This window comes from Oreochromis niloticus, linkage group LG15 (assembly GCF_001858045.2).
Source record: "Oreochromis niloticus isolate F11D_XX linkage group LG15, O_niloticus_UMD_NMBU, whole genome shotgun sequence".
NCBI lineage: Eukaryota > Metazoa > Chordata > Actinopteri > Cichliformes > Cichlidae > Oreochromis > Oreochromis niloticus.
The window spans coordinates 4,344,652-4,367,478 of NC_031980.2; the positions used below are offsets into that span (position 1 = coordinate 4,344,652).

The 22,827-nt window shown below is 40.5% G+C and overlaps 1 protein-coding gene across 4 annotated transcripts in view; it reads left to right on the plus strand.

Moving 5' to 3' along the window:
• The window catches only part of plcb4b (phospholipase C, beta 4b), a 64,937-nt gene that overhangs the window by 21,172 nt on the left and 20,938 nt on the right, over positions 1–22,827 (plus strand). For all 4 annotated transcript variants that reach the window (XM_013268820.3, XM_013268822.3, XM_025899055.1 and 1 more), the window contains exons 4-7: positions 11,693–11,790; positions 16,933–17,013; positions 18,216–18,275; positions 19,814–19,957. In XM_013268820.3, the coding sequence (XP_013124274.1) occupies positions 11,707–11,790; positions 16,933–17,013; positions 18,216–18,275; positions 19,814–19,957 (369 nt within the window). In that variant the 5' untranslated portion in view covers positions 11,693–11,706. The remainder of the gene's footprint in view (positions 1–11,692; positions 11,791–16,932; positions 17,014–18,215; positions 18,276–19,813; positions 19,958–22,827) is intronic.

The window sequence follows — 22,827 nt, forward strand, 5'->3', positions numbered from 1 at the left end:
TGTGCTGACAAAATGTCAACTGGTTAATTGTTATATCGTCTGTTCCATGACTGTGTGCTGCACTGTGGCTGCTCAATGCCACCAAAACTTAGGGCGAAACCTTATCCTTACAGCTTTAAATCATTCTAAGTGCATAGATTAGAGCGTATTACATCAGATATATGTTTAATTACAGTGAAAACATAATTACACAATCTTTTAAATAAAGATAATTAAAAATATGTCTTCAGTTGGAGTGGCAGAATAAACTAAGTCTTGTTATGCACTGATGGTGCAAGTATAGGACAAGCAAGGAGTAATTTACTTTCACCCACTGAGGTTGAAAGTAAACATTTTTTTTCCTGTTGTAATAATCAGTAAAAATCCTCTTTGCATTCAGCAGCTGTTGAATCTGAGTGTGGGAAGAGACTGGTATGAATACCGGCACTCACTTATAAGTATTTTTTTATTCAAATGCATTGTATAGCAAGAAAAACACTCAGTGAACAGCCTGGTAATGTTTATAAGAAGCTCCAGTGTATTTCTGCAGAAAATGAAAATACATTTTATTATTAGTTTTTATTGTAATATAAAGCGGGTAGTTCAGGGAGAGCTTTTTCAATGTACCCAAGAAAGCATCAACGGGACAAGTCGCCTTCAATTTGTAAATCCCAGTTATCTCCTATCACCAGTTAAAGGGCTTGTTTACTAGAATCGAGGGACTCTGTGGATCTGTTTTTTATGGCTGTGCTTATGTGTGTGGCTGGGGCTTTTAATGATAGGGGTAGATGGTCTGTGTTTAGAGATGTGTGTTCTCTGGTATTGCCTCAGGGGCTGGAAGGATTGGGTGGGCTAGTGAGTCCCCATGTCTCTAAAAATACCCTCTGGGATCCCATTCAGAGGCTGAAATGTGCCTATTTGTGTGTGCGTCTGCATGACGCTACTGCAGCCAGGCAAGCTAGAGGCTATTACTGGCCAGCAGGGTTGCTATGGAGACCAGTCGTGTCAGAGAGGAGCAACATCTGTGGGCTGTTTGTTTGTCGAGACAGGTTTTCCTTTTTCTGTCTCGCGTCTTTCTCTCTCTTTTTTTCCCCCCTGTCAGTCAGTGCCAGGGAAAGACTAACGCTGCATGTTTTCAAGGCTCATGCAGAAGTCTCAGTCTCTCATCATTAGACCTTTCACACATTTGTAAACAGCATACTTGCATATTGAGCTGATTTAGAAGCTGCGCTTTCTTGGGCAATAGTTTAGTTGTCTCTGCTCAATCATGCTCACAGTAGGCCCTTGGGCTGTCAGTCAGGAGGGACTTGGGGGGGCTTTATTTCACTGGGTTCACACCAGTGGAAAGGTCAAATTCTGGGGAAGCATTTAACCCCTGCTCCTTCATGCTGCCTCTCTCCTCAGCTCCCCTCTCTATATGGACATGTTCTATTTCCACTGCTCCTTTCTCCTGGCTGCCTCATCGGCAGCTCAGCGGGGCACAAATTCTCTTTTAATAGGTACATATTTGGGCAATAGGAGAAGTCCCATATTTGTGAGCAACCCACTCGCCCACCCCCCCTCTTTCTATCCAGTTTCAAGTCTTCAAAGCTTCTCTTCGTTGCACATGTTCTCTCTTGGTTATCCTTAATTTTTCTGTCCTCTAAGATGGAGCACAGTAATGGCAGTGGGTGGAGGGTGTGCATCTTTGGCAAACAGATGTGACAGGGCACTTCCCAAATTAAATTTGTTCTTTTGAGCATCCTTTAATTTGGAGCATTTTAATCCTGTTAAGGTCTCTGGCTCAGCATGGTGCTGTTTTTGCAGCAGCACCACAAACTGGTTTTAATGTTTATCATGAATTCAAGATGCTTTAGTTTATCTGACACAATGAAATGTTTTTCAGATAAAATTCAGATGCCGCTCAAGCACTTCTAGTAGTTCACCCAGAATATTATCTACGTATGTGTATCCTCAGTAATCCTGACCATATTTGGGGAAACCTGGTCTTGAAGGGCCCTCTGCATTGTGTGTGTAACGGGGCAGAGCGAACCTTCGACCTCCTAATCCAGTCTAAACGAGACCCTCATGCACACGTGCACGCACAGACACACACATGCAGCACAGTTGAGCAGTGAGTTTGTGATGTAACAGTCATTTTTGGAATAATGTGGTATTTTCACTCTGCAAAGGCCAGTTATCTAACATTCATCCCCAAATTAACAGGCTCCTACCTCCATCACCTCAGAGTGATACAGCAATCCATTTACGCCAAGATTAGACTAAGCTGTGAGTTTGATTCTGATTGTGTCCCCAAATGCCTCTAGTTGTATTAGAATATGCATATCATCCCCAAAAGTACCTCCTCAGTGATAACTAATTCAATTAGAGGCTGACACTGCTCTATATTAATGTGAACCTAATGCTTGTGTTGAGACAAAAGCATTCTGAGTGTTACTTCCAGCAGCACATTGCATGAAAGGTAGTCATTAGAACTATGGCATTTTAATTACATGTTAAATATTTTGTCTATGCTTCTACATTAATGCCTTTTTAAAATTAAATGCACAGTCTTCTCTCTTTAATGCCAGTGTTCCGGTCATATTTCTATTATTAACCAGACACGGATACCATCTCCTCAGCATCACCTCTTGAAAGATGGTCTTTTCCATATTCCATTTGGGGGCTTCAGTTTCACATATTCATCACTCTGCAAAGACAGAGTGAGGATTTCTAGTTATATTTTTGGACTCTATTTTCGCCGTAGCACTCGTCCTTTGCAGAGCTTCTTGAAAGCATCACTGAAGTATGGATCGCCAAAGTAATGTGAAAGTCTTTTGTAATTTGTCTGCTTCTGTTAACTTCCTTGTTAAATTTCTGTCTTCAGATGGCAAGAGAAGCTTTGAGCAGTGGCACGTGTGTCAGTCTTAAGGTTGGATTAAGTGTGCTAATGTGTCAGCCAGGCCCCTTTACCTCACCACATTCAGGGGACTCCCTGACACACAAACACACATACATGCACACACAGACAAACAAACAGTACTCTAAATGTCTGCGATAAAGATTCTTGATAACCCCGGGGACTACCCTCGCCCTTCTCTTAATTCCTTGCCTCCCTCCCTCCTCCTCCTCTTTATTTCCCTTTGAGAGGCCTCAGTGTTCCTTCAATGAGGGTAGTCATAGGCCCTGAGGTCAGCAGACTCTAGCTCTCTTTTTGTCACACACATATAAACATACTGATATCCACACTTTGGCAAAGGCTTTGGGCTGTCATTTATGAGGTGGATGCTAAGTCTAGTAGGATGTGTGTTCATTTTTCATGTAACTCAGTTTGGAAGAGGGTGAATATGATGGCTATATATAGAACTTTATCAGTCTGCTTTGAGTATGGAACAACACTGGAAAGTGAAGTTACTCATTGAAAGTGAGGGAGATCCTACTGCTTGTATTTGCTTTGAGAAAGTGTGGTGGTTATTGTGTGTGTGTCTGTGTGTGCGTGCATGTGCTCTGTAGCACCACAGTTGGGCGTTGTAGTGAGTGTGTGTGACTGAAAGACAGCCAGTTTCCATCACAGGCTGAAGTTTGATTATGTAACCAGGGACTGAGAAGCATGAGTGAGCAGGGTGATCCTCAACTATAAAAGGCAAAGAAGATGGGTAGAAGAGGGTCATTTGGTGTGGAAAATACATTCTTCCCTTCAACAGTATAATAATACTTCTTTAGCTACAGTCCCAGAGAAACAAATGTTGATTACAGTTTTTTATATGCGCTGCCCAAGAGAACCCTCTATCAGGAATTTGACATTGGAGAGTTCATTTATTCTCCCGTTCGTGTGCAGTCTCTGTGGCCCCCACCAGTTTGTGCTTGGTTTTTTTGTTTTTTTAGAAAGGTTGGGCTCACATTGGAATTTCTAATTGCAGAAAAACAACTAGGAGTGGGAATCAAAGTGTAACTCACAGGACATTACTAAAATGATAATAACGGGCGTATTATACTTATTATAGAGTGCCAGAATCGATTGAAAATATACTAGAGCCATCAATGTTTTTTCTCAGCCTAATAACAATAAATGTACAGTTTTAACTAAATTACTTGTTATTACCACAGTTAGTGTTTATGACCCTAAATTGACATCAGTTTTCACTATCACTATCCAGTTCAGTTTCATTTATATGGTACCAAATGACAACAAAAACTGCTTCAAAGTGTTTATATTGTAAGCTAAAGAGAATAATGGAGAGAAAACCCCAATGACCAAACACTTTGCAACAGTGGGGAAGAAAAACTCCCTTTTAACAGGAAGAAGTCTCCAGCAGATCCGACTCCGGAGGGGCCGCCCCCTGATTGAGGTTGACGGGAGAACTACACTCAGTATTTCAGTACACACACTGAAAGCCACCTTATAGTTTCTCCATAGTTCATTGTGATAACACTGTTATCACTGAGCTACCTTGGTCGCCAACACAGTCCACTGATTGCCTGTACCACAGGAGCCGTGTGTCAGTTCTATATCTTATTCGAGAGCATCCTGCATCTGTGGCTGTAATTTAGTTGCAGTGTGCAACAATTCTCGACTTTAATGATGAGTCAGGGGACGAAAACAAACCTCTTCATTTTGAAGAAATCCATCTGTGGTTTATTTGAAATGTGCAATCCACTTATGTTTAATGAAGTATGTACGAAGCCTGTAATGTGTTAAAGAGAGGCCATTTGTTCGTTATTTCTCTGTATGTTATTAAAGAAACGAGGAAGAGCGTTGTTTTTTTTTTTCTGCTTTTGAATGCACAGTTTATCCAACACAGTCTGGATACTCTAAAGTGAGTTAACCTGTGAGATAACAGTGTCTTCTAAAGGGTCTTTTAAACAGTACTTTCCTGTTAGCAATTCTTCAGGCTAAGAGGACTAAGTGGGTTTAAAAAAACAAACTTAAACACTCATGCGGCGAAAGACACATTGACACTACTTACTTAAAAAGTCAAACAAGCCTAGTCAAACACAGGCACACACATGAAGTCACGCACACAGGCGGTGAGGCAGCAGAAGCCCCAGTTAGCACTCACTCATTGAGCAAAGAGGAATCCAAATGTGGATCAATTGAAATGAGTAAAAAGGGAATTTCACTAGCGATTAGCGGCGGGTTGCACCATTCAGTTTTCCATTCACTCCTCTACTCACTCTTTCATCAGCCGTCGATTCTCCTTGCTCAGCTTGCCGCCTGCATGCCAGGTTTTGTGCAGAGCTGCACTTGGACATACTAAGGTGTGATAGCCTGTGAAATCAGAGATCTTACACATTTTATACACAAGCTAGAACAAGCACACCACATCTCACTCTTTTTTTGTAGTAGCACGGTTCCTTAGTAAACACTGCCCCCTCCGTATCACCGATTGTTATGGAAATGTAAAAGCGGACACAGGCGTTATTAACATTTCACTCCTACAAGCTGCTTGCTCAAAGAAAATAGGTCTTGTTGGTATAATAAAACCATGAGCTCCTTTCAGGTCTCTCACTGAATTAAAGACTGCTTCTATCCAGTGTAAACAGTCACACTTGTATGATATTGGCCTGCTCCTCACGGCGTGAGCACAGCATGCCTGATGCGTGCAGAAAACTCTGAGCAAACATGAGTGGGAATCAATCTGATGGTCCTCATGGTAATGCGATTAAACAAACCTACCACCACCAGAATATTGCCTGGCTGTGATATTGAGTGAATGTTACAGACTTCATCTCTAACACAGATGCCTCAAAGCAGCAGCCTGTTGCAGTTTGTTCCCAGTGTTTGAATAATGCTCTTCTTTTTCTGTATGCTCTGGTTGGTGATTGGCCACCATAACGCAGATGTTTGTTTTGTTTGTTTGTTATAATCAAGCCAATTTAGCTGACAGTCTTTTTTTTGTTTTTTTGTTTTTGTTGCTCTTTTATTCTATTTTTATATAAACCACATGACAAAGATGTTTAGGGTGGCATTACTGTGGCTGATGTTTAAAAATGCTTCCCTTTTATTTTATCCTGATGACCACCTTTTCATACTATGCGAGGCTTCCTCCCTTTTTACTCTTTATATGTATTTAATATGTGTACACTCTATTTTCTTGTTCTAGTACATTACAGCAGCAATATGATATTTTTGTATTTTTCTGATTTTATTTTTGTGCATACATTTGTGTAATCCAGCAAATGTTGTGCAATTGCTTCAAGGTAAAATGAAATGGGTTTTTCATGCAGTGAAAGGAAAGGCATGCATATCTTATTGGGAATTGAATCTGACCAGTGGCTCTGTGGGTACTGTTACTAAATGATGTGCTCCAAACACGAGGCTGCTGTAAAATAATTGCCAGACCTCAGTGTTTGTGCACACCTCAAACTCGTCGGCTGTATTGAAACATGTAGAGGTAGCCTTGATCATGAGGCGCAGGAATTACTGTCAGTATTCATCTTCAGCAACAGAATACTTTAACTTGTTTGCAGCATGTTGTACACACATATATAATTTGGTGAAGACTTCATATGCCAAAGACCACACAAGCATCATCAGAACATGTGACATTTGACTGCTGTCCCTTCCTGTGTTTGCATTGTGCTCTGTGTGATGAGCTAAAAAAACCTGTTTGTGTTGACTCACAGAGCTAACAGAGACAATAAATAGATGGAAAAGTGTCAGAGTTGTGAATGTTTGAGTGACTGTAATGCGTTTTCATTATATTATTGGATTACATATTATCATTGCAGTATTGCAAGCATTAGCAAGAATTAGCAAATTGATTATATTGTCCTGTGAATGTGAAGCCTATTGTGCTGTTAGAAGGATGCTTTTTGTGTTATAGTCTTTGGAAGTGATTGCCAGTCCTATTAAACTGATGAAGGTTCACTCTGGCTTTTGGTAATACTGGGATTTGAGCGAAATGTGCAGGAAGAAAATTGTTCTCAGTCGCAGGGGATTTGTTTTCCAGTGAGTCAGTCCAGGTGAGTGGTTAGATACGTGTGTCCTAAGATGGGTTCAGCCTCAAGGGCAGTGATGACCCTAATAGTGAAAGAGGAAAATTGATGGTATTGTCACAGGAGAGGCGGCGTAAGTTGCACACATGATGGCTGCAGACACCATTGAGGAGTAGCTGTTCTTGTTTTGCTCTTGCAGTGTGGTGTCTGCATGGTGATAACAAATCTTGCAGATGTCTGCACGCACCCTCACATTCACCCTCTAATGATGGAATTTACATTAGATTTTTGTGGCCTTCTCTATGTAGGCTTCCTGTATGTGTTTATTTTTTCCCAATCAAAATAACACTAGGGTGTATAGACTTGTTTGGTGTTTAATAAGTACTGCCAGATCCAAAATGCTTCCAAGACTGTACAAAAAAGCATGCATGCCGTCATTTTCAGTCTCAAAGCCGCAAGACAAGATGAATATGCTAGATGAATACATAAGAGGACATGATATCACTCTGTGATATTTACTGTATAGATTAGAGACCAGGATGCCACAGCGAGTCCATAATAGAACTATATGTACAAATGCAGATTTGTACATAGGCCAAGCTTTGGAAAAATACAAACCATATTCCACTATCATGCCAGACGTCAGTGTTACAGTGTGTTTGACTTTCACAGGGACACCAAGCGAGCAGCGTGGGTGTGGAATGGAAGCAGAAATTGAAATATATGTTACAGTGTGTGCATTCTCGTTATGTACACAGAGCTTAGCTGCTTTAAGTTTAAACAAACTTCATTCTCCTGACACTCCTAAGTTCCAAAAATCTTAGGCAACTGAACATATTATAATGAAAGTGTTCACATTGGATCTTATGGTCTAAGTGATGCACAGCTCTTACTGTGAAAATTCTCTTTTCAACAGACTTTTTCCCTGTATTAACAGTTTGGCTCTCAATTTGAAAGTGTCATCCATCCATCCATCCATCCACCCACTTGTCCAGTTCAGGGTTATGGGTGGTCTGGAGCTTATTCCAGCTATCATAGGGTAAACGACAGGGTACACCCTGGATAAATGACCAGTTTTTGCAGGACTAACACAGAGAAACAGAGAACCATTCTCACTCACTTTCATCTCACATACTTAAAACAGGTCTGTGTCATCAGGTCTTCTAAATAGTGGGTGTGTACGCTATGTGTGCAGAAAATGAGAAATTAATTGAATTAAGGCTGTTTCTGTTATTGATTACTTTTTAATTACTTAAGCCTCCCTTGTTCTTATAGAACAGATGGTGGTTTCCAGTCATGTGAAGCTGAGAAGCTGATGTTTTGCACCTGTTACAGTAATATTTCTGACAAACACTGCCTTTCTGGGGTTTTTTCCCCAAGCACCTGGTTTTCAAATCTGCTTTTTAAAAAATCCCTTTTAAGTGATAACTACAACTTGAAGCGCATAACTGTGTTCTTGACCTTGACAGCCACACACACTTGCCCAGCTGTTTCTACTTAGTTTTAATTAAATCTTTTCTCAGAAATGCGCGGTAATCTACATAACTCTTAAGCAACATCTGTGGTGGGATATATATGTTTTTTCCTGATAGCTGATACCTGAAAAGACGTCTGAGACTGCTTTCATTTAATCTACACACACCATTCCTTAAATAGACGTGCGCTCTCAGAGCAATTAGAAGTGACACCTTCCACTTGCTCCTTAATGTCATGGCAACAGCAGGAGGGCTCAGCATCTGGTAAACCAAAAACTGCCGTCCCTCAGTTGCACAGGCCCCGAAAGATATAAAGCCATATAAGGTATATGGTATATACAGTATATCCTCTAAATCTGACAACCTTGATAATGACACAAGGAAACCATTCCTCAGCTGGCAGCTACAAAAGAAAACGATGAAATGAAATAAGAAAATAAAAATCTGAATACTGAAATACTTTTTGTCTGACATTAATGGAGTAAGACTGACAATGAATCCTCACAACAGTATCAGCAAAAACATCAGATGATGATGTGTTGAAAGATCAAACAGAACACATCTTATTATGTTTCCTCCTTCAGTTTCCTGCAGTTCAGCTAAGATGTTGTTAAAGTTTTAGTCCTTAGTTAATACCTGTCGTTGTTATTACTGATTTTGTGATTATTGTTACAGCCATGACACATGCTGCTCTCTGTCTGTTGTTCACTCGTGTCCATTGGAGCATGTCCCCAGTCAACCCTTCCACCACTGACTGAGTGATGTAGCTGTAGCCTAATTTTAGTTTATGAGGTGTGGGACCGCTGGGTGTTACCCTAGCTGCCATTTTAGAAGAGGAGGCTGGGAACAGTGTTCCTCACGGGGCTCCTATCTATCGTAATTATCTCTCTGTCAGGGGTTGGATAGGGGGCTCGGACCTCACCGACTTCCGCTAGCTTCCCATAGCTCCTCACGTGCGCACTCACACTTCTAGAAGCTCAGAGGCCCAGCGTGCGCACTGGCGTGGCCTTATAGGACCTCAACTGCTGCACTGCTATTGGACAGATTTCATCCCGCTGAGGAAAATGTTATCTAATGCATACTGTTGAGTGTAACGAGATCTAGGCTATCGTCAGACAGGAAAGCACAGTCCAATTAGTCCAAATTAGAGATGTGAAACGTCCTATATGAATGATTTTGAATCTGTTTTACAGTGTATAACATTTCCGTGTTTCCCTTGTTTGATGAGTAAACTTCTGTATTAAACTCTACTTTTGGCCACCACAGATGGTGGAGCACTGGGTTTCATGGTTGGCTCCTTTTTTTGTAAATAAGTATGTGTATTGACCTGGATACTATACCTCCTTTAGCTGTGTGATATACAGCACAGCAGACCAAGTTGACTTAATTTGTGTAAATTAAAGTGCAGTAGCTTGTTTTTCAAATTTTCTGGTGTTATCCACTGTCTCTGTTCAGCAATGGTGTCTTTTGCTGAAGCTGCCAGCAGCAGTGAGATTGGCTGCATTCAAACATCCCAGAAGCCTTGCATCATCTGCACTTGTCATGGCAGGGGTGGACTGTAGCCCACCCAGCCGGTAGTTTCCTGTAACCCCTGTTGATGTGTCTGATCTGCGTTCCCCACATCAAAAGCAGACACCCCCCTCTGCTGTACTCACCACTCTGATCCCCCAGCCTCTGTCACTCACAGCTGTGTCACTCCTTCTGTGTCTCTCTGCCCACCACTGTTCTGTTTTATCTCTGTTTCTCATGCCACGCTCTCCTCATCTCTCAGATCACATCTTTCTGCCTCTCAGTGGGTGTATATCAGGCTCTTACTTTTAGTGCACTGATTTTATTTTGTTTTTCTGCCTTTCACTTTTCCCTGTGCCTTCACATCTTTCACACTGACTCTCTGTCCATATTTCTTTCCCCATTACCCTTCCTCAGTTCCCCTATTTCTCATCTCATCCATCAGCATCCAGTTTCCACTTTGTGTATATGCGTTTAATTTTCTGTATAATAGAAAATATTCTGTAGCGCAGCAGGCTAAAAGATTGGTGGATGAAAATCAAATCATTGCAGAGTATTCCCATAATGACTTAATACCGGCTGAGCTCTTAGACTATACATAGTATGTCACGTTCTCAAGTGCACTTCTCCCTCTCACTTTTGCTTGACACATTTGAGCTTGACGTAGGTGGAGCCTATATTTGGGTGGTGTCATCAACAATAGTACAGTTACCTCCTCCCCTCCCTGAGCTGGATGTCTTACGTGATGGTACACGTGCAGGTGTGTCACATGAATGAAGCCTGACTCTCTAGTATTTGTGCAGTGCCCATCCATTTGGTTTCAGGGTCCTAGATAAAAGCAGGAGGAAATTCCTTTCTCGCATACTCTTTTTATCTCTGTGATATGCTCAATTTGTGTTGTTCAGGCCCACCCATAGTCCCATTTATAGGATTAATTTATAACATTATGGTTGTTTTTGGAATCCAGAAGCGATGATAGTTGGACGTGAGGATGAGTTCTTTGTTATTAGCAAATAATAGCAAGCTTGGTTAGCAAGGTGAACCAGTAGGCTCTATGTACATTATTGTGCAGATTTACATACTTGCTTATTTAACACGTAAATAAAAATGTACATATCCAAATCACATAGCTTGGATGGGCTGTTATTACAATTTAAAAACTCCATTTGATCATTTAGGTCTATTAAAAATGTTCTAAATAGGTACCAACACTACACAGTTGATTCCAGTTAGCTGATGTGACGCCTAGCTAACGACACCTGTGTTGGCAACCTTGACAGTCAAAGCAGCTACAACCCTAAAAAAACAAAACCTCAAATGGGTGAATTAAAAAACAAACAAACTCATTTTCTGTACAGCTGTGTTTTTTTTGTTTTCTTTTTTTACACTCACTTTTGGAGATCGTCTCAAGTGGACAGTTAAGGTACTGCAGCTTTAGGCACTTTGCCATGGGCTTCATTTTTCAGCCCTGGAGGTTCCTGCTTGGTCCCACGCAGCGGTTGTCCTCTGATGTCATGTGCCCGTATTCCTTTTGCTTGTTCTATTTACTCTGCCTCACTGCTAATTGCAGCTCCAAAGCAGAGAGGGTGCTTTAAATCTCTGACAAATCCTAAATAATAAATAAATATCTTTCCTAAATTCTGTCTTTGGAGCTTGTTTAGTGGTTGGTTGTTATATATGCAAGTTGTTCTCACTCTCGAGAGGATATTTTTGGATGAGCCCCTGGAGAGCAAGGTTTCTTTTCTAATATACTCTTTGTCTGTGTCTGTCTCTTTCCCTGTGTGTCTTCTCCTCTTTTGTTTGTTTCTCAGACTTGTGAGCAGCCATGACAAAGTCCTACGAATTCAACTGGCAGAAGCACCTGCCTGAGTTCATGCAGGAAGGCACCTCTTTCGACAGGTTTGATGAGGTAAATATGACACTTTCCTGCAATGAGTAATTGATTAAAAATAAAAGGCTTTTAGTATTCTCAGTGAAGTGGTGAAAGTTTAGCCAATGCTAAGCTATCTGTTTGTAAGTGTTCCCTGCTGATACCACCATAGATTATTTGGTCTGCCCTGTTATCATCCTGGACCTTAATGACTGTGCCTGGCTCAGTCATTAGTTGGACAAATGCACACATCAACACACAGAGCAGAGTCTTTGTTTTCATACATTTAGAATACCAAGCTTTAAATGTTGGTAAGTTAAGTTTTAGTCTCTAAATGTAATGATTTACATTATGCTGCCTTTGGTTTTTTTCCCCTCAAAAATATCCAAGACGGGTCCACAGTGCGACAATGGAAAGCCCTTTATATCCCCACACCATGAGTAATACAAGCACACACATATACACAGAACAGAGGCCTCAGTTTATATCATCACTGGTGTAGTCACAGTTCTAGCTGTAGACAGGCCACATTGATCAGGCTCATTAAGATGCTTCGGCATGGCGACTGCTTGTCCGCAACACGTCCACTGAGGGTCTTAACTAGCACACTATAAAAAATTATGCACATGCTAGAAAAGTTTTAGAATAGCCATGATTCCAAAGAAAATTGGTTAATGTAAGGACCAATTTTAGAAATGCACAAAGTGGGGAAAGGTGGCAAAATGGGGGTGCCTGCATAACTGTGTTTGTCTCTGTGACTCTGAGAACAGCGCTGCTTTCATATACAGTCACTCAGGCGTGCAGAAGCTCCACTGCCACGTGACATCATTGCTTTATTATATGCCCTAACCCACTGTAAGAAAAACCTACGAGTGCTGATAAAAGAAACTGATAAGCTTAGTGTCTTTTGATTACCAGTTCTCAATTCCAGTGCCTAAAGATGCTGTAGCAAAACATAAAGACAGATTTTCAATTAAGACGTCCCCAAAAAATAAATAAGCTGAAACAGTGTTGTAAAGAGGAGTTGTGCAACTCTTTTAATGAGCTACAGGGAACATCCTATGGAGGCTCTGCTGCAGCAAAAGAGGATTTACATGAGCCACGTGAGATCTTACGTTTTTACTACACCGTATGAAATCGAGCCCTACCGATTATAGGATTTAAAAGGCCGATACTGACACAGATATGTGGTGATTTAAAAATCCAATATTGCGATATATCAGTGATTTTTTTTTTTTTCTTCTTTCAGACAATCAAAACGTAAACAGATTTCCCTAACATTTGTCATGTGCAGTCATTTGTTTACTCTTTAACACTGTGCCCAACTCTGCTTGGATCATTGCAACATGTGTTGCCAACAGTTGCAGAGTGCCCCCTCATGGACGAACTGTGCAACATCAACACACAAAACATAGTTGAAGGGTGTTTCTTCTATTTCTTCTTTAATTTTGTCATTTTAATTTATTGGCCATTGTGAATACTGATATCAGTATAGCGAAAAATAACTAATATCAGCTGATCATATTGGCCAGCTGACATAGGCTGTAGTGTGAAATCTGTTATTGTTGTTTATTATTTTTAGATTGATTGTATGTATGACTTAATTGTGACAGATTAAATTGATTCAGATATTCGGATTAGCACCATTCCTGCTAGGTTATTCTGCCTGTATTGGATCAGGACCCAGTTTGGAGCTTCACAAAGGAGGATGCAAAACACCACCACAAATAAAAACCAGAAAAAATGTGAGCTAGAAAATATAAATAGATCACTTAAAAGCTAAAAACTATTTTAAAGTTGAATTATAACCAATAAATGTTCAGTCACAGCCACAAGCAAATTCACTGCTTCTGTATATGTTGGTATGCACTTGCATGTATGTGACCCCCATGTATATCTTCCTGCCTTTTTTTTTTTTTTTTTTTTTTTTGCCCACATTTCCTCAGACAAACTTAATCAGGACACCTAGCTAGGACACTGGACGAGCAAAGGCAAAGTGTGTCACAGTCACGCGCACACACACAGACCTACACGTACCCCTGCACACATCAGGAAATCCCCTCAGTCCTCTCCGTTTATGTGGGCATCAGCTGGGGGAGGAGGATCCCTCTTAGGCAGAGAAAAAAGCTGTACGGAAAGGCATCATCAAATCCAAAGCCATGTCACAGTGAGCGGTGAAAGTGGGCCAGCATGCTTCTGAACAGAGTCCTCAGTGTGTTGCTGCTGTGAATTTGAGCCAAGCTTAGACAGGACAAGGTTAGGTCTGGCCTGAATGGTAATAAGGTCAAGCTCTGTCAGTCGGTTAAAATTAATAATGACACTTGGGACATACCACTCCCCTCTTGGTGCTGTGAATTTTTCTCATTAATGAATGATTATATTCTAAACAATATCAACTCAAACTGATGCACCTCAGGAGAAAAAAACAGAGCTACAGTCCTTCATTCATAAATCAATAGTTATTTTGGTTGTCAGCTCATGTTCCTCGCTGTTATCGTAAACACGAAGCAGCAATGCGTCTCATTTATAAAACGCTGTCAGTCATACTTTGTGTCAGTGTGGGCTTGTGTTTGTGTTTGTGTGAGCAAAGCACTGCTGCCTGGAAATTACAAAGGATGCGAGGCGCAAGCATCTCAGTGGGCAAAAAGCATATGCTAAACAGCATGGATTTTATTTTTTTCCACAAGAACAGTCTCTAGTGACTGAAGCCCCACTGAGTGACAGATGGTAGTGGCAGGTAATGTGCATGTGGGTCAGTGTGCCTGTATGTGTGTTTGTACGAGTGCAATTCAAAGCTTCATGGGGGACACCTATCGTTATATGGAGTCTCTCAGCACTACATATCGTTACATAAGATGGCTTTTAAAACAACTTAATGTCCCCAGAATTCTTTCGTTGCCATCTTATTCATGTCCTTGAATAGATGGAGATGTTTCCAAGTTTGCATCTCACTCGTTGTTTTTCTCTTTAGCTCTACACTCTGTAGTGTGCTATGGATTTTCAATAATTAGTTTGTATCCTTTAATGAGATATTTCATATCAGTTTGTCCTCTTTAAGAGTCCAGAGGCATTGATGTAAAAGGTGAAAGATATCCTATATAATCCATTATGCAAATAGCCAAAGAGCTTCCCCTGTGTGTGTGTGTGTGTGTGTGTGTGTGTGTGTGTGTGTGTGTGTTTCATTCATTATCTCACTGAGTGGAAATCGATCATTTAAGATCTGGTTGATGTTTGGTGTCCATGGAAACTATGCAGCCTCATATTGACAGCTGATGAAGGTAGACTGAGACGAATGAAAACGAATGAGACAGAAAACACACATAAGCATTTACAGTCATGGCCCAAAGAAAGTACACCCTCTTTAAATTCTAAGGTTTTACGTATCGAGGCATAATAATAATAATCTAACAAAATACAAAATGGTAAACTGTCCTTATTTATTTAACGATAACTAAGCCAAAATGCTGGATTCCTTCCATGGCTGCTTGTTTTGCAGCCACAGGACCTGAGCGCTTTGGTAGACGGATGAGTTCATGGTTGACTCACTGACTGCAAAGTATTCTAAAATCAAATGTGAGGGCACCTGTCTGACAGAGGAAGTTCTGCTTAAACTGGGTCATGGAGCAGGACTGTGATCACAAACACAGCAGCAATTCAAAGATTCAACAGAATGACTGGGAAAAAAGAAAAGAATCAAATTGTTGCAATGACCCAGTCAGAGTCCAGACCTCAACCTGGGTTAAATACTGTAGTGGGACTTTAAGAGAGCTGTGCATAAGGATATGCCCACAAACCTCAATGACCTAAACAAGCATAAATAGTAGGCTATAATTCCTCCACATCAATGTGAGAGAACGATAACGTCATAGAGAAGATGATTTTATGTACTGATACTGACAAATTTACAGAAGGTGTACTTTGTTTTTGACTGTACTTGTTAATAGCATCATATATAATATTTATAGATACAGCTGTTAAGCCTACACCGGGCAGATTAATTATCACTTTCTAATATTGATTTGGAAATTTAGACCAAGGGTAAAAGACCTGAAAATGATCTGAGGATCTGTGTTCAAAATAAGAGGCACGATCAATAGGCAACACACACACACACACACACACACACACACACACACACACACACACACACACACACACAATTTTAGATTTACTACAGTAAAGCTAAAAGCAGTGGAATGTGATACTGTTGTATGTCCTCAACAGTTGAGGTCTATCTGAAACCATCTCCTTCATCGAGGTGGCTCTATATCTAACACCGAACACTCTGTCAGTCTTCATTCAGATGAAAGAGACTCAAGCTTTTATCTGCACTTATAGCAGTCTCACTGTTTCCTAAATGGAAATAAGATTATTCTTGTGAGGGGTTTTTTTGAGGGTTTTAGATGTCAGGGTAAGAGCCAAATAACAAGCCAGCTCAGTCCTATTTGCAGCTGCGTATCTCATAGCAGCAACATCCTGAAATAATAAATCACGTGTGTATGAGTGTGTACACGAGTGTGTTACACTGTTCCCTACTGCTAATATTAGAGTGACCCAGCAGCCTTCTCCTATTCTAGTTTATTTCTCTCATGTTTTTAGCTTTCTCAGATGTGTTGTTTGAGTGGCGGGAGGAGGGGGGGGGGAATACACATATTTGTCAGCACACACACTCACACATCTTCCAGCTGATTGAATTGATGGTAAGATTGTTTGGGTAGGACAAGGTGGCTAAGGTTAGTAGATTTCCTCCACCAACACTCCTGTTGATCGATGTGTGCAGTAGCGTCACAGTAGCTAGGCTAATACACTTTTACCTCCTGTTCGTCTCTATAACACGGAACTGTTTTCCAACTGCGTTGATGTTTGCATTTAACAGCTAAAGGTGGTCACATTAATCTCACTGCGTGTTTGCCTTACACAACAGGCTTCATCTCCCCTACGGGTAACCTGTGTGTACATACTGAGCGTATTTGTGCATTCTTTGTGAAAGTGTGTTTGAGTGTGTGTTCTTAGGCAGGCAGGTATATCTTGTAAAATGAATAAGAGCTACATCTGGTTGTCTGATTGCATAATTCCTGTGTTTGTTAAACAGGTTGACTGTTTAATGTCTTGCTGTGTCAAATAAAACCTTTGATTAATATGTCCTCATTGCTTAGAAATAATAATTTTTCCTCGCTGCAGGACCCATACATCTTTGAGCCCAACTGCCACATGAAAGTGGACGAGTACGGCTTTTTCATCACCTGGAAGAGTGAGGGAAAGGTAGGACTTCCACATCATGACCCCTGTGTATTCTAGGATTTTTGAGAGGATCCTCTAAATAGAAATGTATAAGACAGGATCCAGATGGAGTAGGTAAAGTATTTAAAAAGGCATGCAAGGGAAGAGTCAGTTGTTTTTATTTCTTTTTTGTATTTCTGACCATTTGACTCTGAAAAAGGTATATGCAAGTAAATAAAAACTCTATTAATGAAGCACATTTAATATATATGTATATTATAACAAGCTTAAAATATAGAGAAAAGATTTAAGTGTAAGTATTAGTATTTAGGCTAATACTGATTAGCACTGGGCAATAGACAATGTTTATCAGATAGTTGGATTAATTTGTTGCAGATTTGTTCAGTAGCTCTTGTTGGATGATTTTAAACTAGCTAAGATGAAGCCTAGCACATAAGAGCTACAGCTGGCTGTGCTAGTGCAGTTTTTAATACTAGCATGGTCTCATTTTCCAGCCACTGGATTATAACATTCCTGATTTTTCTTTGCCACTGTCTAAAAACCTCTGAGGTGCATCTGAAGTCCCTCTACTTGGAAAAATAACTCTGATTAGGATGATTTATTTTCCCGTTTAGTGGTTTTAGAAATAGTTTGGTGGCACACTATTTGTGTATTTTTCAGAATTCAGTTCAGAGAATATACAAGCAAGCACCTAACTTCCATAACTTCCATTTTACTGCTAACATTTTGCAAATCTTGCAATAGATTTTGACATTAATTTCCTCCCCCGGAGTTACAAATAGACTAGCAGCATTCATTTCATGCACACCTTCTGCAACTGGGGTGAATGGAGTCAGGTTGGGCCCCAAAGGTGATCAGGTCTCTCCAACTGATGCTACAAACTGCGGCAGTATAAGTTTGTCTGTTCTCGGGAGCCCGCCATTGCGCTGGGATCCCAAGCAGCTGCATGCCTGGTGCTGCAAGAGTCCAAACTGTTAATATGTTTATCCTCATATACTGCAGACTCAAACTTGGTAATTAAATCAAATGGTGTTAAAACAGCTATTCTCAACGCACAAAGGAGACTTCCTCATTTCTGGGTCGTAATCACCCATGTTGCTGAGAGGTTGTGGTGCTTGTGCTTTGCTGACTATCAGAAATTGTCTTTCTTGTAGACTTTTATTCTCCCCCTCTTCACCTACTTCTTTTTTCCCTTTCTTTCCATCATTTTTGGTCTCCTACAGGAAGGTCAGGTTCTGGAGTGTTCTCTCATCAACAGTATTCGCGTTGGTGCCGTCCCAAAGGTAAGAACTCAGGAGAGACAATTTCTTCACTTCTGCCTTCACAAAATTCACACTCTCAGCCTCTGCATCAAACATTCCGTCTTTTAGTCCCACAGAGGCACTCCTGGTAAAATCTAGAGAGACTGCCACTTCAGGCTATTATTCATGCCTAAATTAGCCAAGGCTACAGTGGCTTTTTCTATCAATATAATGACTGTTTTGGGACTCCCGGTTGAGTTCTTACTGCTGAGATTTGCTTTCAAATACAGATTCACACAGGGCACTAGCAGAACATAAACATGAAATATTCAGCTCATCAATATTCATACAACTCTGAGTTTCGCCACAGCTTCTTACTGAACTTTCTCGCAGCTGTGGATTGTACTTTTGACCAAGAGAGTAGTATTGAAAAATTGTTCTTTCAGCCTGGTGGTGATGCGCTGTCAGAAAACCGCTGGGTTATGGAGTTCATACTACAGGATCAAAAGATCAACGGTATAAGATGTTCAGTCTCCGTCAGAATGACTTTTCCTTATCCCATAATAGGAAATGGACCCTAAAATAGCCATGGTGCCCAGTGAATTATTACAGCTGGCAACCAATCAGTTTTCTATGTAGCAGTTACAGAGGCAGATATGCACAAACCCAAACCACATGGTTCCTCTGTATATTAAATATCGATTCATGCTATGTAGCCTTGACAGTGACACATTATATTGTGGTATTTAGCGTCATACCAGCTATATGAATTATGAAAGCTATTATTGGAATATCCATGGACACGCTGCCTTCTAATTTGTATGCAAACCAATGAAGCCACTGAAATGCAGAAGCCTAACAGGAGAGTCTCAAGTCATACTGCTGACAACAGATTGGAGCGCCTTTGTTTGGTCCTGTGTGGCTGTGTGTTTGTGTACGTATGTGAGGGCACGTATATAGATTCTGCAGTCTGATGGCGGCTCATGCGCCGTATGCTGCTCTGTACAGTGCAGACAACTGATAGCTGGGCTTCTCCTCAGAGGCTAACATGGTTACACAAGCCTGGAGAGCTGTTTCAAGTAATCCAATGAGGGAGAAGAGATGAATGGGACTGGATGATTGCAGGCTGAGATTTTAAAGTGGCATAGCCTGTTGCCTGTTGCTGTTAATTCAATTCCATAACATATAAGCATTACTATCTTCCATGGTGGCAATGGTGGCAGACAGGAAATCTGATTGAGAAGATGAGAGAGGGAGGAGTGGTGTTTTTGATAGTGAGAAAATCCTTATGTGGATTGTTCTGTGAAACTGATAAAACAGACATTAAAGTTATATCAGGCTAAGGTATGCTGGGATGTAGTTTGTTCTGAGAAAAAGAACTAAAGGTCTTTAAATGTTGAAATATTTCCCTTAAACTTAAAGCAGCAGAAATGCTTTCAAACATCTAAAGAGCAGCTTAATTATTCTTATCTTATCTTTTTTTAGCTTTATGTCTAGGTCTCTGTCTTAGCATGTAATTTTGATCAGCTATTTATCCATCATTTCCATACTAATCTCTGCCTTTAATGCTGTGTCCTCAGGACCCTAAGATCCTGTCATCATTTGAGGCCACTGGAAAGACAGAAGCAGACTTGGAGGGTTGCATCATCTGCATCTGCAGTGGCACAGACCTGGTCAATCTCAACTTCATGTTCATGGTGGCAGAGAACCCAGAGACAGCCAGGGTAAATGCATGCACTACCCATATTTCTGCTGCGTTATACAAACGATAAAGATGGAGCGCTGACCTTGAGATTTAATTGGAGTGTTGCAGTTTGAAATATTTTGACAATATAACAGATGTAATGGACAGCTGTGTATTCCAATATACCATGATTTTCTTCACTCACCATATACCTTTCAGTGACAAAAGGCACTTGTAGCTTCCGGCTAATATCTAACTTGTAACACTTTTTGAGTGCATCACAGGTTAAAAAAAGGTGTTTTGATGAATTTAGATGGATTTAATCAATGGCCACTAAGCATATGTAGTCTGGACAAAAATTCACTGTAAACTCCATAGACTGTATGTAAAAGATGTAAATGATATAGGCGCCATGACGTCACCCACCTGGTTGTGAAGTCCTGTTTTGATGCCTTAAATATTAGCATTTGGGGTGCTTCTGTTTTGTTTTTTTGTTTTGTTTTTACATTTAAAATCGACCATATTTGCATGAGAGGGTGGAGCGCTAAGTTGTCAACCAATCCTAGAACAACTGTTAGCAAAATGCATGCATAGATTGTATGTGTGCATCATGCTAAACACTGATAATTCTAATTAGTGCCAAGTGATACACACCCCCACAAAACAAAGTAGAAACTTGAAAAAACTAAAATTTTACTTAGCAAAAGAGGAACTTCTTAGATGGCTCTTGATACAATTAACCACACAGCATTAAATGATGTTCCACAAGTCACCCAGGCCACAAACACGCACGAGTGACATGAATCCTACCAGGCAGTTAGTTGTTTTGGTGTCCACCTTTCGATCTTATCAGTCAGGCACTTAGCTTTAAGCTTTAAGGTGAAACAGACCTAAAACAAAAATCACCTACACAGAGCTGTTATGGATGGGTAACTATAGACCAAAGTTATAGTTTTTTTTTAATGTCTGTCAGGTTGTGAAATTTGACGTTTTTGTTGGGAGTCTACAGGGAAAGAGTCACGTTGCGGGTCTGCCTCGTGTGGCCACTTATGGAAGTACAGTTTTTGGTACTTTGGCATGTGTGGATATTTAAACCTTGGAGGTTGGTGCGTAGTCCCGTCCAGGCGTTATCCCGTGTCAGATAGCTGCTATCCTGCAGCCTTCCCTGTTCGCTCTGCCTACTCATACTGTACATATTAGAGCTTCGAAGCAGAGAGCACAGTGAGGCTGCTTGTAGGAGCTTAACTTCTACTTCATTTTTCTGCCCTCGATATAAACTCTGCTTAGCACCTGTCTGAGTAATTTCAACATTTCCACAACAATGTAGATGTAAAGATTAAAAGACCACCCAGCCACAACAGATTCTCAATTCAGAAAGGAAAGCCAGGGTTAATATGCCAGCTCCTACACAAGGCCTTGATTCATTGAATAAATAGATGCATCTGGAATGATTCACAGCATCTCTGTTCTGTATTCCTCCTGCTGCTTTCGCTGCTGTTTTTCTCTTGTCGTCTTGCACTTCTTCATTGTTCTATATTTGAAGAATGAGCCACTTGGATGAGCCCCAAAAATAACCCGCTACTTTTGGCATAATACAAAAACATCACAGTAAGAGAAATTAAAGTCAGTGTTTATTATACTTCAAAAAAGGTGTTTTTTTTTCTTCTTTTTTTCCCCCTTCACTGAGTCCTATAAAAAGACTCCAAGTAGGAATATCTGGTTAGTCTCAATACTTTTTGACTCGTTTCTGTGGAAGGGAAGAAGTTCTATTAGTTCCTGTTCAACACACAGACAATACTTCTTTGTCATTTCAATGCTAGCTTTGGTATTTTCATAGGCTATGTTGACAGCATGCAATATAATGAACATGACCATTATTGTGCTCAATCATTTTGGTAAAGATGAAGATTTGCGATTAAAAGAAACTCTACATGTCCTCTAAAGATATGAAACCAAAGGAAGAGCCACTTTGTCACCTCGAGTACGTTTTCTCAGCCTGACAGATGTCTGCCAGATAGCTTAAAACATATGACTTATACTTTATTTTCTTTTAAACACAATGGCAAATAAGAGTTTGTCATTCACAATAGTTTGCTGAGAAAAATTAAGAGGTGCCACAAAACAACAAGAATGACTGAAAGTCAAAGCACCACGCTCGACTAAAATGTTTTGATATTTGTCGCTGACTTTCCTACATACTTGATGCAAATGACAGTCAGTATAATTTAAGTCACCAATTTTTATTGAACAAACCTCCCAAAGATAACTGTTTTTGCAAAAATAAAACAACACAAAATGCTCTGTTCCAAATTATTATGCACAACAGAGTTTCAAAACATTTTATTGGTTGTAAAGAACTGCAAATGGTCATTTCTTGAATTTGCAGCATTAGTTTCAGTAAATATGACTTCCTAAAAGCTATTTCAATCAAAAACATCTTAACAGGCCAAGTTACATGTTAACATAGGACCCCTTCCTTCACATAGCCTTCACAATTCTTGTATCCATTGAACTTGTGAGTTTTTGGAGAGTTTCTGGTTGGATTTCTTTGTGAGATGTCAGAGTCGCCTCCCACAGCTGCTGTTTTGATGTGAACTGCCTCCCACCCTCATAGATCTTTTGCTTGAGGATGCTGCAAAGGTTCTCAATAGGGTTGAGGTCAGAAACCCAGGAGAGAGGATGGAAACCACGCCATGAGTTTCTCTCCTTTTATGCCCATAGCAGCCAATGCCACAGAGGTATTGTTTGCAGCATGAGATGGTGCATTGTCATGCATGAGGATAATTTTGCTATGGAAGGCACTGTTCTTCTCTGGGTACCATGGAAGACAGTGGTCAGTCAGAAACTCTACATACTTTGCCGAGGTCATTTTCACACCTTCAGGGGCCAACCAGCTCTCTCCCCATGATT